General features: G+C 44.0%; 1 protein-coding gene across 1 annotated transcript in view; it reads right to left on the bottom strand.

Annotated features, from left to right (window-relative positions):
* Positions 1 to 422: 422 nt before the first annotated feature.
* Positions 423 to 14143, bottom strand: part of LOC149348048 (uncharacterized) — a 35631-nt gene continuing 21910 nt past the window's right edge. Inside the window, exon 11 of the mRNA XM_089541671.1 lies at positions 423 to 596. Within this exon, the coding sequence (XP_089397797.1) occupies positions 423 to 596 (174 nt within the window). The remainder of the gene's footprint in view (positions 597 to 14143) is intronic.

Raw genomic sequence — 14143 nt, 5'->3', positions numbered from 1 at the left:
CACCAACACTGGAAGAATTTCACATAGCTGAAGCGAGCATGTTAATCTATCTTCACTCAACATCCAAGCACAAGCCTTCAGACATATATTTAATAGAACTATGGTCGGTCTCCATGGAAGAAATAGATCACCTCTCAGATGAGCTCCGGCTCGGATGCTAAACATGTTCGGTTATAGAGACTAACAACCCCTACTATTCCACGAAATATTATTTAGCACGCAAGAATTTCCGTGTGATGTGGATTGAAAAAAAAATTCTTGTTCATGCGCCCCTGCGTTCAAGCCTGCTCTTAAAGTGGGTGCGGGACATCCTGCAAACAGTTTTGTGTTTCGCAATGACAGTTTGTGTTTCTTTCTTTTTAGCACAAGCCCGAATTGCCTTAGTCCCCACTGGTTTTTCTCTGCCCTCTGAACGACATACACTAATGGCGCGGGAGATGCTCCCTTCTATCAAAGTCAACTACACCCGCTTTGCTGTCCAGAGCCAATACACAGAACCCTCGCGACACATGGGAGCTCACAGAACACTGACGCATTCGCTCATCCGTGAACTGCTGCGAGCCCGCGTGGTTTGTGGTGGTCCGTGCACTGGGCCTCTGAGGTCACAACCCAGAAAAACGAAAAGCTCAGAAGTGTCAAAGCTCCTTTCGACGGAAGCGGAGGAGGAAGCAGACACAGAGGGCGCCTTCGTGCGGTAACAAAGAAGAACGCCGTCACCACCGCACCGAACACTGTCCCAGGCCGAAGATATAACGTGGCGTCAACTTCTGACTCACACGCACCCTAACCTATATCGCAAACAGTTGTCATTCCCCACCCTCTACACGGACAAGTGCCCGAACAGCTAATATCGACCTGCGCTGTATCATTACATTTGAGCCTGCACAACACCACCGGGCGGAATCCCACCCATAAGCCTCCTCATCTTTTCCTCTTGTAAAGATGCCCTGTTAAGCACGGAGCCAACCGACCAGCTCATCGAGCGTACCTAGAAGATAGCGCTGGCAAAAGAGGTCATTGACTGAGAGCCCTTCTTCCAGAGACCGCTCTCACCGGCATGAACCCGCAAGACCAGCGTCAGCTGCTCTGGCGGACCTGCAGGATAGCGGCGGCGCATGTCGCCCTGGACTGAGGGCTACACTCAAGAAAACGATTACAGTATAGTTTTCTAATAAAAGTTTTTTCCTCTCCTCCAGGATAAAACAACCTTCGGAAACCGTAACATAAATTCGGCGAAAAACAGTGTTCCAAATGATTGAAAACAGGGAGGAGGGGGGGGGGGGGGGGGGGCGGGGGGGGGTACTTATGTTCAGCTTAAGAGTATGGCGCGGTAGCGTGAAATGGTCTCTGTGATTGCTTGGGGACCCAATAGGACTCCCTTGCATAGATATCGACACGCTTCTTGCCATCACTTCCTGCTCTTTTACAAGGTCATCATCCACATTAATTTTTGACACAGATTAGTAACCTGAATTAAGTGTTCCTATAATGTAACTCTGCTACAGTGTGGTGTGAGGTACTAATACAACACCTCCATTTACTCTATAGAGCGAACACTCCTTAGTGCTGTAGAAGTGGCATGCCCGGTTCCCGACCCAAAGGATAGCAGTTCGGTTCAACTTGACCAACTTTTTTTTTCTTCTCAGCGAAAGTGTTTTTCTACGTCACTCTCCTCCCGACCAATCAAGATTTAGCTGTCACGCAGACGAGGGGTTTTCAGCCGAACGGGAATCTAACGCTGTTGCATTAAAGGTGCACTGTAGCATATATTCTTAAGTCCTGTCATTCCTTAGGCCCTGCGCACTGTTATGAGGACAAAAAGGGAAGATAGAAACAAATATTGAAGAAATAAAAGCAAAAAATATGAGGCCGGCGCTCCATTCAAAAGACGCTGGCACAAGTTGTTCATTATTGGCACAACTTAAAGCAGCACACGAATTCACCACAACTCTCTAATACTTCAGGGGCAAAGTGAATTAAGGCAATAGCAGAGCTTTCTGTATTTTTATGTATTATATATTTTGTCTAGACTTCCCACCTCTCTAAGTAATACCCATGATCGAGTGCCCTTAGGAGTACACCAAATAAATAAATACTGTTGTGTGCACTGCTGTGCTGTCCGCTTTAATGTTACTGGCACATTAGGACTGTCCACATTATTTTTGTTACCTTGTTTTTGTTCCATTATTTTTTTTATCTAACACAATATCTCAGTTCATTTTATCCTTGGCCAGCTGTATCGAATCTAAAGTCTGAGCGGACGTTACAGCTCTCAACGTCGTTGAGAGCTTTAACGCTAGGGTGCGTCTGTTTCTCGGATTGTAATTCATAGTCTTTTTTTCTAAGTATTTGTTCCCCAGTCTGACTTCTTTATAATAACGTAAAGAGAATTTTTTTCTTGTTCTATTATGAGATGTATTGGTGGCTCATTAGCGGGAACAAGAAATGAATTATGTGTACAATACCTGTGTCTTACCTGTACTCAACGTGTGTAAGGGCACTCAACTCAGCGAGCAATGGAAACATAAGTAGTAGAGACCGGCAGGGGGCAGATTGCGTGAAGGAACAAACGCATGTTAATGACAACCTAGTCGAAGAAAAAAAAAAGAAATGGGCTTGTGCAGGACATGTAATGCGAAAGCGCGAAAGCGCGGCAACTGAGTGCATTCTAAGAGAAGGTAAGCGTAGCAGGGGGCGGCAGAAAGTTAGGTGGGCGGATAGGATCAAGAAGTTTCCGGGGATACGGTGGCCGAAGCTGGCAAAGGACAGGGTTTATTAGAGAGACACGGGAAAGGCCTTTGCTGTGATGAGGCCGCAGCCAGGCTGATGATGATGTGACTTCTATAAGCCTAAGGTAAAATGCAACCAACACGGGGACGCTCTATTCCATTATATGCTGGCAATACAACAGCACTTGAAGCTGCTGATGCCTTTGCCGGAAGTGACAGGTGGCGCTCGTGAGCCTCAGGTTGCTCTTCCCGATGTTTTCCTGTACTATACTATACTATACTATACTATACTATACTATACTTCATATACGAGGGGGTACCCAAAAGAAACCGGAATAATTTTTTGAATTGGCACAGCTTCTGTGGTACCGCGTTTTGCCGCTAGGAGTGCATAGAACGAAGATTCCAGAGTCAGTAAGCCGAGTGCCGTCGCTGAAGGAGGTCAGACTAGTTTAGGCAGAGTTTTAGAGTGACGACTGTTTTGTGTGAGTGTCGTTTTTGCAATGGCTGATTTTCGTGAACAGCGTGCGCCGGTGAAATTCTGATTTTTTCTCGAAAAAAGTGGAACGGAAACTCTTGAAATATTCAGAAAGACGTTCAAGGACTATGCTATGGGGACAACTCAAGTGTTCCTGAATTAAATCCTGAATCAAAGCAACAGTCATGCCAATGGAAAACTTCAAATTCACCTCGCCTCAAGAAAGCTCGTCAGGTGAAATCAAACCTCAAAACAATGCTGATTTGTTTTTTCGACGTGAGAGGAGTCGTCCATTCAGAATTTTTTCCGCAGGATCAGACAGTTAACCAGGCTTTCTGCTTGTATGTTTTGAAAAGATTGGGCAACAGTGTTCGGTGGAAGCGGCCTGATTTGTGGCAGACGGGTGACTGGTTTTTCCACCACGGCAATGCACCTGCTCACACAGCCCTGTCTCTACGACAATTTTGGACCAAAAATGGCATGACCCCTATTCCTCAACCCTCATACTCTCCCGACCTTGCCCCGTGCTACTTTCTTTGTTTCGTAGAATGAAAAGACAGGTGAATGGAAAGCGTTTCGCTGATGTTGCTGAGGTGAATAAAAAAACGACGGAGGGACTGTCAAGCATCACAAAAGATGAATTTAAAGAATGTTTTGAAAAATGGAATGAAAGATTCGACAAACGTATCATTGTAAGTGGAGGGTACTTTGAAGGATATTGAAGGTCTGTGCTGAAAATGTGAACAAATAAGTTCGAACAAAAATAAGTCCGGTTTCTTTTGGGTACCCCCTCGTATGCTATATATATATACTATACTTTTTCTACACTATGCTATGCTTGACATGGTTGTCCGGTGGATGCTTCAAAAAGACAAACCTGGTGTGTTGACGTCCGTGGCGGCCTGGCTACATAGCTTCCTTCGAGCCATTTGGGATTGTCCGATTTGTGACGTCACGTCCCTCTAGCCAGCGGGTTTTTTCCGCTCTCATGACGTCATTGAATGTGTCACTGCCGGCGAGCCAATCGGCATTTTTGTGGACTACGCCGGACGGCACCGGGTTTTTCTTCTGGTTAGAGTTATAGCTATCCGGTTAGAGTTCTAGGCTACGTTATTATAGTTTATGCTATATATTAATGAGATACTTTCACCGACATATAATGACTTTGTTCTCGTATGAAACAAGAGAAGCGTAGTCGATTTGTTCTTCATTGGCTCGGTTATGTACCTTCCGTACGGTTTCTCATTTGAGACATTCATCTTTTTCTTTTGAATTTATTTATACTGCACGTTTAAACTTATATACCTTCCTTAGAGGTTTATACTTTCCAATTGGCCTAGCAGGGATGACTTCTGAGGTACCTCTCTAACATAGAGAACCACATTTATGAACGATTCGCCTTCTCTATGAAATAACTCGTCCAAAAAGAAGTACATGAAAGGCAGTGTTTTTTCCTAGAGACATGTCTGTTTTCCGGTGAATCCATTCAGACCACTGGATAGTAGACTTATTTTTTCTTTCATATGTTTCACGAAGAGTAAAGTATAATTTTTTGTCAGGAATGATGTTAATAGTTTTAGAACTGTTGTTCCTCTATTTTCTCACAGTTCATCTCAACAAAACTGGGTGGGTGGAGTAATTTTCTCCTGTATAGAAAATTAGATTTTCCTGGGTTAAAAGTTGGACTGAATGTCCCTTCCTTCTCCCACTGTTTTGTTGCTCAGTGCTCAGTGTTGCTCTCTAGGTCAGTTTTTGATATGGAGTTCATCAATGATGATGACGTCAGCCTACGCTTGGACATCATTGTCTATGGGAAGGAGGGATGTGAATGTTCTGGAGACAAATAACAACACAGTAGGCTGAAGGGGTGAAACTACCTGTACATTTTTATATATTTGCACTGTTAGGCTCTCGTGTTGTGTTTCTCTCTTACTTAACAACGGCTCAGTTATTACGACAACATCTCTGTGACATTTATTGTCCTTAATTTGGTTGACGGTTACACTTGACTTGGTGGATTAAAGTGCGCTTCTCACGTTTAGTGGTGATACTATTGATCTATACGGTCGTGCTTCGCCTCTACTATTACGTATCTTGTTTCATTTGAAGCTGTTGATATCTTCTTGATATCCGCTTTATGAACAATGAGATTTTAGACTGCGTCCAGCGTACTGGGAAACATTAAAAAATATCGCGTTTTTAGACAAGTATTAAATAATGACACTTCCAGAAATGATTCGGCGCGGCAGACAAGGACAAGATGTAGAAAACACACCAGAGAGCGCCATGTTTTCTACGCCGTGTTTTCTACGTCTCGTCCTTGTCTGCCTCGCCGAAGCATTTCTTGAAGTATGGATCACCAACTGGCCTAAAAAACAACCCTTCTAAGCTAAATAATGACAGACAGGCAGGCTTGAGTGTTTTATGCAAAGTTTTAATAGAAGTTTCGCTTATATTATTCGCTTCTGAGGTTGTAGCCAAGGTGTAGGCCCGTTGGCAGACAAACTTTGTCTGCTTCCTTTTTCGTCACCTCTGGGGGCTCGGAATGAATGAAAAATGACCAGATAAATACTATAATGCGATTAAATAATTTTCAGGCTCTCTATAACGTCGTTTACTTTTCACTTTGCGAACATATCTCATCTGGTGACTCCCTATACTTATTAGTTTCGTGTTGACCGCTAAACTGTAATACTTCTTGAGTGTTACAGAAACTAAGGTCTCCCCTCTCGTTTTCATTGCCACCTTATCCCGTTCTCTCTGTTACAAACAGAGAATTCAATTTGTAGTTACTTGCTCCATGGAGTGATTTCGTTTGTTTTTTCATCAGATTTGATATTGTTATCAACAATAAGTGGTGTTCTAGGTTGCTTACTTGCGCTTTTGTATAGAAAGGTAGAAGGATTCCTTCCTATTCATTTTCAAAGTGTTATTCTAACTTTTCTGCGAAAGCAATATTGTCAGTATACGTTTATATTTTCTTGGTGTATACTTCTTGTACTTCTTGTTCTCATTCCTTGTCTCACCTTTCTGTATGGACGTTTCATAGCTCACACTTACTCTCAAGTTTGAGGCGAGCACTTCATCATGAATTGAGATAGCGTTTGCTAAGTTTCAGTTCAGTTTTGTATTTATAGTTTTTGACTATCTTATAGGATACTTGAAGTAATATCTTCTACCTCAACTGGTGCATTAAGAGTGATTCCTTAAACCAACAGTATGCAGTAAGGATCTTCAGTATGTTATGCTTAGACTTCACTTCTATATGGTAAAGTGTGGGATGATCATTTAAGTAGGCTTGTTTAGGACTTTCAAGTGTTTGAGGTTCCGCATTGCGTTTAATAGACAATAGTTAGGTAAATCCATGCCTCAATCCGTACCCTTTTAAAGATAGCTGGTCTCTTCTCTTCATTAAGTACAATGAGCTTGTTCCTGTTAATTTCATAATGTATTCGGTTTGTCATCTGTTCCCTTTCTACCCGATATGGAACCCTTTGAGTTGCGTCCAGTATTATCTACACGTTTTCAGTACAATTCTCGTTTGTAACTTGTGTTGTGCAAGAAAACAGGCCGTATTTTCCGTGACAATAAGAACTTCTCCTTTCGTCACATTCGCTACTATTCATCGTCATCAGGATCAGCCTGACTATGGGGCAAAGGCCTCTCTTATGTCCCTCCAATTAACTCTGTCATCTGCCAGTTGTGGCCACCACATCCCCGCAGACTCCTTAATCTCATCCGTCCAACTAACTTTCACCGCCTCCTGCTACGATTGCCTTCTCTTGGAATCCACTACGTTACCCTTAAAGACCAGCGGTTATCTTGCCTTCTTGCCTTCTGCTTATAAGGAACACACGCAGTGGCTTGCACATAATAGTGATTAAGGATTTTAGCAAGATTTTGCGCAGTCAGTGTCGAGCAATTATCATCCCTGTTTGCAGTGGCGAATATTTCCCGAGTCTTGGAGTCGTAATCGGTGCTGTTGCAACTTGCCATCATATCTTTACCGGTGGTTGTGTTGCGTGCCTGCGAGATTTTCCTCCGTATCACTATGGTTTAACCGAGCAGCGTGATCTGTAAAATACAAAAATAGGGGTGCAGTGAGCCATCGTTGGATTACATCAGCACATGTGTTCAAAACGCAGATCCTCACATGGGCAGTGAGAGATAATGTGAGCAAAAAAGAGTTGTTTGTTCAAGAATGCAACAATTCTTCCACGAAAAGAATTATTCAGTATGCCCAACCCGACAGCAGTCAAGTCTTTTGGGAAAAATATAAAACAAAAACGCAACGAAGTCGAACGCACATATATCGAACTCCACGGGATCACGAAATATTTCTATATATCAAAATTCGATATCTGCAATGAAAGAAGTGAAAATAGAGAGCGCCACGCTTCGTGAAGCCCTTGTTGGAGCAACTTGCCGGTCTCGGCAACGCACAGTTCTCTGGGCATTTCTTAGTCTAATCTGCTCGCATCGAAGCCGCTGGGAGCGCTGCTTGGGGAAAATTTATTTATTTGTTCACATTTTCTGTAGCTTAGTGAAGGCATAATTGCGGGGGAGATACATACATAGACAAGTCCAACATACGTCATTGGCTAACAATTTGAGCAAGATAGTAAGAAACAGTATTGGAGGCTGCTCACCTTGAGATGTCAACACGGAGGCAGCGTCGCGAATGTTTTAACACGAATGCAATGGCCCGAAAGCAGCTCCTCTTCAAAAAAGACGCACTTTCAAAATCAGCCATCAACCACCAGATTCAAAAACACACTGCGATTCCAAAACCGTCGCGCACATACCCAATAGAAACTTGTTGAAATGAGGGTGATTAAATATCCACTCAGAAAATAAATCTTCCGCTTAACTAGCTTTCAGTCTGTGCCCATCGAAATGTTTTCCTCACATGAGGGAAAGACGCCTACAATGAAAGCGGCACCAGCTGATGTGGTCAGCGCACGTAGTGCAACAATAGAGGAAATAAAGACCTCTAGCGCCTCTTTAGCAGCACGTGATCCCACCTTCCTGTCCTCCTCGTCGTCACAACGAGCGTTTCTTTTTTGACGTTGTTGCCCTTTTCCGTTCTATTGTTTTGTGTGTGTTTTTTTTTTGCCCTTGGGTAACTGTGTCGTGCATTCTTTATCACCTACCCCCTTGCAGCCGTACCCCCCAGCAAGGCACGCCGGCGGACTAATGGTTAAAGCGCAATGCTTCCTTATTCTGCTCAGCGCTACAAGGAACTCCTCTCCTCTTAAGATTCCGTCACTCTATTACTGCTGCTTGCGGCTTAAGTAAGTGTTGCCCTGAGCACTTCCCATCACGCAATTCACTTGCAAAAAGAGTAGTTTTTCTGGACTGTCAACGCCACAGAAGTGTTAACACGATTCTCCTCGTCATTAATGACTGGAGAGCCGATATTGAACGCGCTACAACGAACTTAGAATCCATTCGCTTTTAGAGTGTTAACTAATGCACGCAATGTTTAGTGAAATCGGTGTGCTTTTGATGTTGAGTGCAGAACTAGAGGCAATCACAAGAAGAGAACGTAGTTGCACGATTGGGTGCATGACCCACTACAACGTAAAAAAAAAACAATTCAGAACTTCACACCACTCCTCTTTTTTCTCAACAACCTCCCCGTAACACTCAGGACGGGAGCGAAGTGTTTGCTGGAGGTCGAGTTACACATGGTGGATTCGCGAAGTAGCCTTGCACTTTCTTTAGCGGACGTCCGCCGACAAGCGCAAGACTGCACACAACTATGAGACATGGTCTGTCCTGGCTATGATGACCAGAGGCCGTGCCTCGTGATGTCATTACCGCTGTCGTGAATCGTTGATGATGGTGGATGAGGGCTGAAACTGCCTCTTCTCCGGTGCACTTGCTCGCATACCACGATTTGAGCCGAATAATGCTCGTTCGTTTTACTTCTATGTTTTTGTGCGGCCTTTCTCGTGGCTCGCGGCGCCAACATTTTCTGTATTGTTTCTCCACAGCGTCTGTCCTGCTGTAAAAAGAGCATCTTCCTCCGTAATAGACCGTAGACGTCCAGAAAGCATGTTCAGTTTGTCATAAAAAAGCATATTTGCTTGAATTAGATTGAGAGCAAAAAATATGAACAAAATATTTGCAGGACGGTTACCACTGCTTAGCGCGAGATTCCCCGACATCTGTAAAGCTAATTATTTTTATTTGTTTATTTAATTATTTATTTATTTTTATAACCTAAAGTCATGCAACAGCATTACATAAAGGGAGAGGGATGTTAGATACAACAATGTTTGCAGTATAGGCAAGTTCAGAAATACTACAGAAAGCAGAAAAACACACCGTGTATAAGAGAGCGAGAGAAAAATAAAGTACAGACCCTAATAGTACAGTAAAATCATGGTTTATGGTTGTGGTTTATGGGGTTTAACGTCCCAAAGCGACTAAGGCTATGAGAGACGCCGTAGTGGAGGGCTCCGGAAATTTCGACCACCTGGGGTTCTTTAACGTGCACTGACATCGCACAGTACACGGGCCTCTAGAATTTCTCCTCCAAAGAAATTCTAGCCGCCGCGGCCGGGATCGAATCCGCGTCTTTTTGGTCAGCAGCAGAGCACCATAACCGCTGAGCCACCGCGGCGGCCAGTAAAAATCATATTGGTACAAAATATAAGCTACATGAACCGAAACAAATTTCGCGAGAACAATTTTGTCTCTTTTGTTTTTTAACATCACACAAAAAAAAAGCAGCACTTCGCGCAAAGCTGAATGCAAACGAAAAACTATTATAAATGCTTTCAGATCTGCAGAACGAGTGAAGCGCTGACTGTAAAGAATAAAAATCGTTGATAGTGGGAGCGCAAGATGGTTGTGAATTCCATTTAGCTGTTTATAGCACAATTGGTGAATTCCGGTATTTTTCTGTGTGAACGAACATAGGTTCTACTTTGTAAGCGTGATCTACCTTAGTAGAGATGTGGTGGGATGGGAAATACGCGAACGAGAAAATGACGCGTCACTGTGGTATAAAAGGTGGAAAAAATATAGTCAGGCCAATGTTGTGTTGTGTTCTCGATCGCTGCTTAAAACCATCCACACTGTAGAATTGTTCGACACAGTTTCAGTTGCCTCTTGTCGAATGCGCAAGGCTAAATCCTGAACTAATGTCTTCCTTGACTCATTTTTTTCCGTAAACTGCCTGCTCTGTAGAAAATAGTTTCGGTTTGGTTTGCTGTATGGGGTTTAACGTCCCAAAGCGACTCAGGCTATGAGGGACACCGTAGTGGAGGGCTCCGGAAATTTCGACCACCTGGATTTCTTTAACGTGCACTGACCCCGCACAGCACACGGGCCTCTAGAATTTCGCCTCCATCGAAACTCGACCGCCGTAGCCCGGATTTGACCCGCGTCTTTCGGGCCAGCAGCCGAGCGCCGTAACCACTCAGCCGCCGCGGCGGCCCAGGAAGTAGTTTAAATTGGCTGTCATGGTGTGAGCGAGGTTAATTTCCCAAGTGATGTCTTTCATCACTCATTTTTTCCGTATTCCATCGACCAATGAAATAAACTGCCACAAAAAATCATCGCCTCTGAAACAAGCGCCGTTTCGGGGATTTTTTGTTCGATGTAAGCGATGAATATAGAAGTGAAAAAACCGCAGCATGAGCCCTTTTTTTTTCGTGTGTGAATTTGTGAAAAGTAGTGCGGATGGTCCAGTGGCGGTACACGGGCTGAGTGGCTTTAAGTTAAAACAGATGAAAGTTAGAACAGAAAATGATTTATTGTTTCTTGTTTCTTATAGTACAAATACGAAGTACAAAGTGAACAGCAAACGTTGAAGATGGAGATGAAGTTCAAATGGACGAAAGCCATTCGGGGGTAAGCAATTCATCCAATACCCAGGTCAGCCGGGAAAGGTTGTAAAATGTTATGAGAAACATTTTCGAAAATTTCCGAAGATATGAAATTACGAATGAAACGTATTTGATTTTTTTCACTACCTAGCATGCCTAAATAAGTTCGTCACATGTGGAAAAGACAGAGATTAGGGGATGCTTCGGAAGCACAGCATAAACGACTGTACCCAGACCGTACAGGAAAATGGCTGTCCTCGACTGATGAGTCTTTTGTTGTTGTTGTCTCTTTTTTCTGGGCACTCCCTCTTAATGGCAAACTCCTTCGGTTCCGTGACGTCCGCATCTCAACCCCATTGTGTCCGCTTTCACCTGACCATGATCACAGTTACGAAGCGGGACCGAGAGGTCAGAAAAGGAGGAAAGTTCGAGGGTGAGAGCCAAGTACATGCATGGGAGGTTGCGCGACCCGGCGAGACGTAGCGGCGCATCATAGGCATGGAATAGATGACGACGGCTGACTACAGACAGGGAGCGCCGGTGTACAGAGACGTTGAGCTGCTAGTAAAGACCTCGAACTGTGCAGCGCGCGGTATCTGGCCGTGCGCTGGAATCGTGCCAACTGTGGCCTCTCCTCCGCGCAGCGGCGCAACCTCCTCCCCTCCTTAGCAACCGGCGCGCCGGTGGGGGCGCAGCTGTGCATAGCAACCGTTACGTCACACACTAGCGGTAGAACGAGCGCGCGCCGTAGGCGGTGGCAGCTGCACCGCCGCTCCTTCGCCAGACGTCTCGTTGCAGTCGAGTGATTGAGACGCATGGCTCTGAAGCGGCCCAGTGATTCCGCGCCAAGCGCTTCGGGGAAGCGGCAGTGGGTTTACCACAAGGGTTTCGCCAAGCACATTTTAGAATTTCCAAAGTGTCTTCGATAATTTTCTTTTTTCCACCTTTCAAAGATATGCGCTTACTTTTCCAACAAAAATCTTTATCACAACTGATAAAGTAGCCAGGGAAAGAAAGGAGGACGGTAGCTTTGGCACAAACATAATGCGGCCGAGCTGGCTATGGGTCCAATCAAGTTTTGATGTATTGGTTTCACAAAATAAAATGATAATGATGATGATAATGATGATGACTTTAGCACCGCTCGTACCGCTACCGTATAGCGCGGCGACAGCGCTCGCGCGCTGAACGGTGAAGACACGTCCGGCTGGATGTAATGGACTCAAGATAGGAGAATCCCTTTGAAACCATGTGGAGGCAGTTGCCTCCATGCTTGGCTTTTTTTCTTATTATTACTTTCACGGTGTTATTGGTTGAAAGAAGCAATGGCAAGAAGTAAGAACAGCTGACGCGTAAAATAACTCAGTCGTCCTTTATTGACAACCTAAAAGATGGCTGTGTCAGCACTCAACCAATGCCCTTGTTATAAGGGAGTAATTACACATTGACGTCCACCCGAGCGCAGCCATAAGGCTACAAAGGAAAGCTATACAGCTTTCTCAGAAACTTCGTAGTTAAAGAAAAATTCGTCCTGGTCCGGGGTTCGAACCCGGGACCACCGCTTCACCGGAGCAGTCGCTCTACCAATTGAGCTAACCGGGACGGCAAGCTTATGGTAGGGCGAGAGCGAATTGATCAATAACTCGAAGTGGGAACAGTGTTGACCAAATGTTTAGGGGAATCCCCCAAGGTGGAGTAGATTTGTAATAAGGGAGTAATTACACATTGACGTCCACCCGAGCGCAGCCATACGGCTACAAAGGAAAGCTATACAGCTTTCTCAGAAACTTCATAGTTAAAGAAAAATTCGTCCTGGTCCGGGGTTCGAACCCGGGACCACCGCTTCACCGGAGCAGTCGCTCTACCAATTGAGCTAACCGGGACGGCAAGCTTATGGTAGGGCGAGAGCGAATTGATCAATAACTCGAAGTGGGAACAGTGTTGACCAAATGTTTAAGGGAATCCCCCAAGGTGGAGTAGATTTGTAATAAGGGAGTAATTACACATTGACGTCCACCCGAGCGCAGCCATACGGCTACAAAGGAAAGCTATACAGCTTTCTCAGAAACTTCATAGTTAAAGAAAAATTCGTCCTGGTCCGGGGTTCGAACCCGGGACCACCGCTTCACCGGAGAAGTCGCTCTACCATTTGAGCTAACCGGGACGGCAAGCTTATGGTAGGGCGAGAGCGAATTGATCAATAACTCGAAGTGGGAACAGTGTTGACCAAATGAAGTGAAGTGAAGTGAAGGGAAGTCTTTATTTCATAACAAAGTGTACAAAAGGAAGTACAGGTCTATCTAAGCACATAGTGCTTGTTAGAAGACCAGGCAGCCAGTGTTGCATCCTTAAACTAGGATATAAAGCAATATACATTCACAATATTCACATAACGGGAAAAAATAATAATACAAGTAATACAATCCTATGCGAACAAATTATAAAAACGATAAAATGTAAAAAAAAAGAAACCCGTCAAGTTTCCCACTTGGCAAAAAAAAATCACACATTACAAGACAAAGTTGAACACCATTTCCTTACTTCTCTCAGCATTACAGCTCGTGATTTTAAATCGTACAGTATCTCACTTAGTTCATTGAATATCTGAGGTACATAATAATTTCTGGCTTTCTTTCCATAGTTTGTAAAGACTCGTGGTTTAACATATTTCTCAGTTTTTCGTAGTAATACATCTCTCTTTACTAATAGCTTAAAGTAATTACACATTGATGTAATTACTCCCTTATTACAAATCTACTCCACCATGGGGGATTCCCCTAAACATTTGGTCAATGCCCTTGTTGTAAAAAGAAATTTCATATCTGTCCGCATGAATATTTTTTCCTCATGACCTTCGCCTTGGTTTGCCTATATTTTTAAATCAATTCCGAAACCACTTTCTATCCATGGAGGAATGTTTTTAGCTTTCGCCTCAACATATTTTTCGTCTTGTTTACTGTTGCCTCACATATGCCATCTCAAATATTTTAACCGTTTTAAGCCCTTCACAAATCATGGTCTTAGTTCTGTTATCGTCATAGCCATGTTAGTTGTTTGCTCTATTGCTTCAGCCTGGGCTATGTTTTCTATCGTAT

This window comes from Amblyomma mixtum, chromosome 4 (genome assembly GCF_055824585.1).
Source record: "Amblyomma mixtum isolate Tamu chromosome 4, ASM5582458v1, whole genome shotgun sequence".
NCBI classification, from domain to species: Eukaryota; Metazoa; Arthropoda; class Arachnida; order Ixodida; family Ixodidae; genus Amblyomma; species Amblyomma mixtum.
The sequence above is the reverse complement of the archived record's forward strand: the minus strand, read 5'-3'. Positions and strand labels throughout refer to the sequence as shown.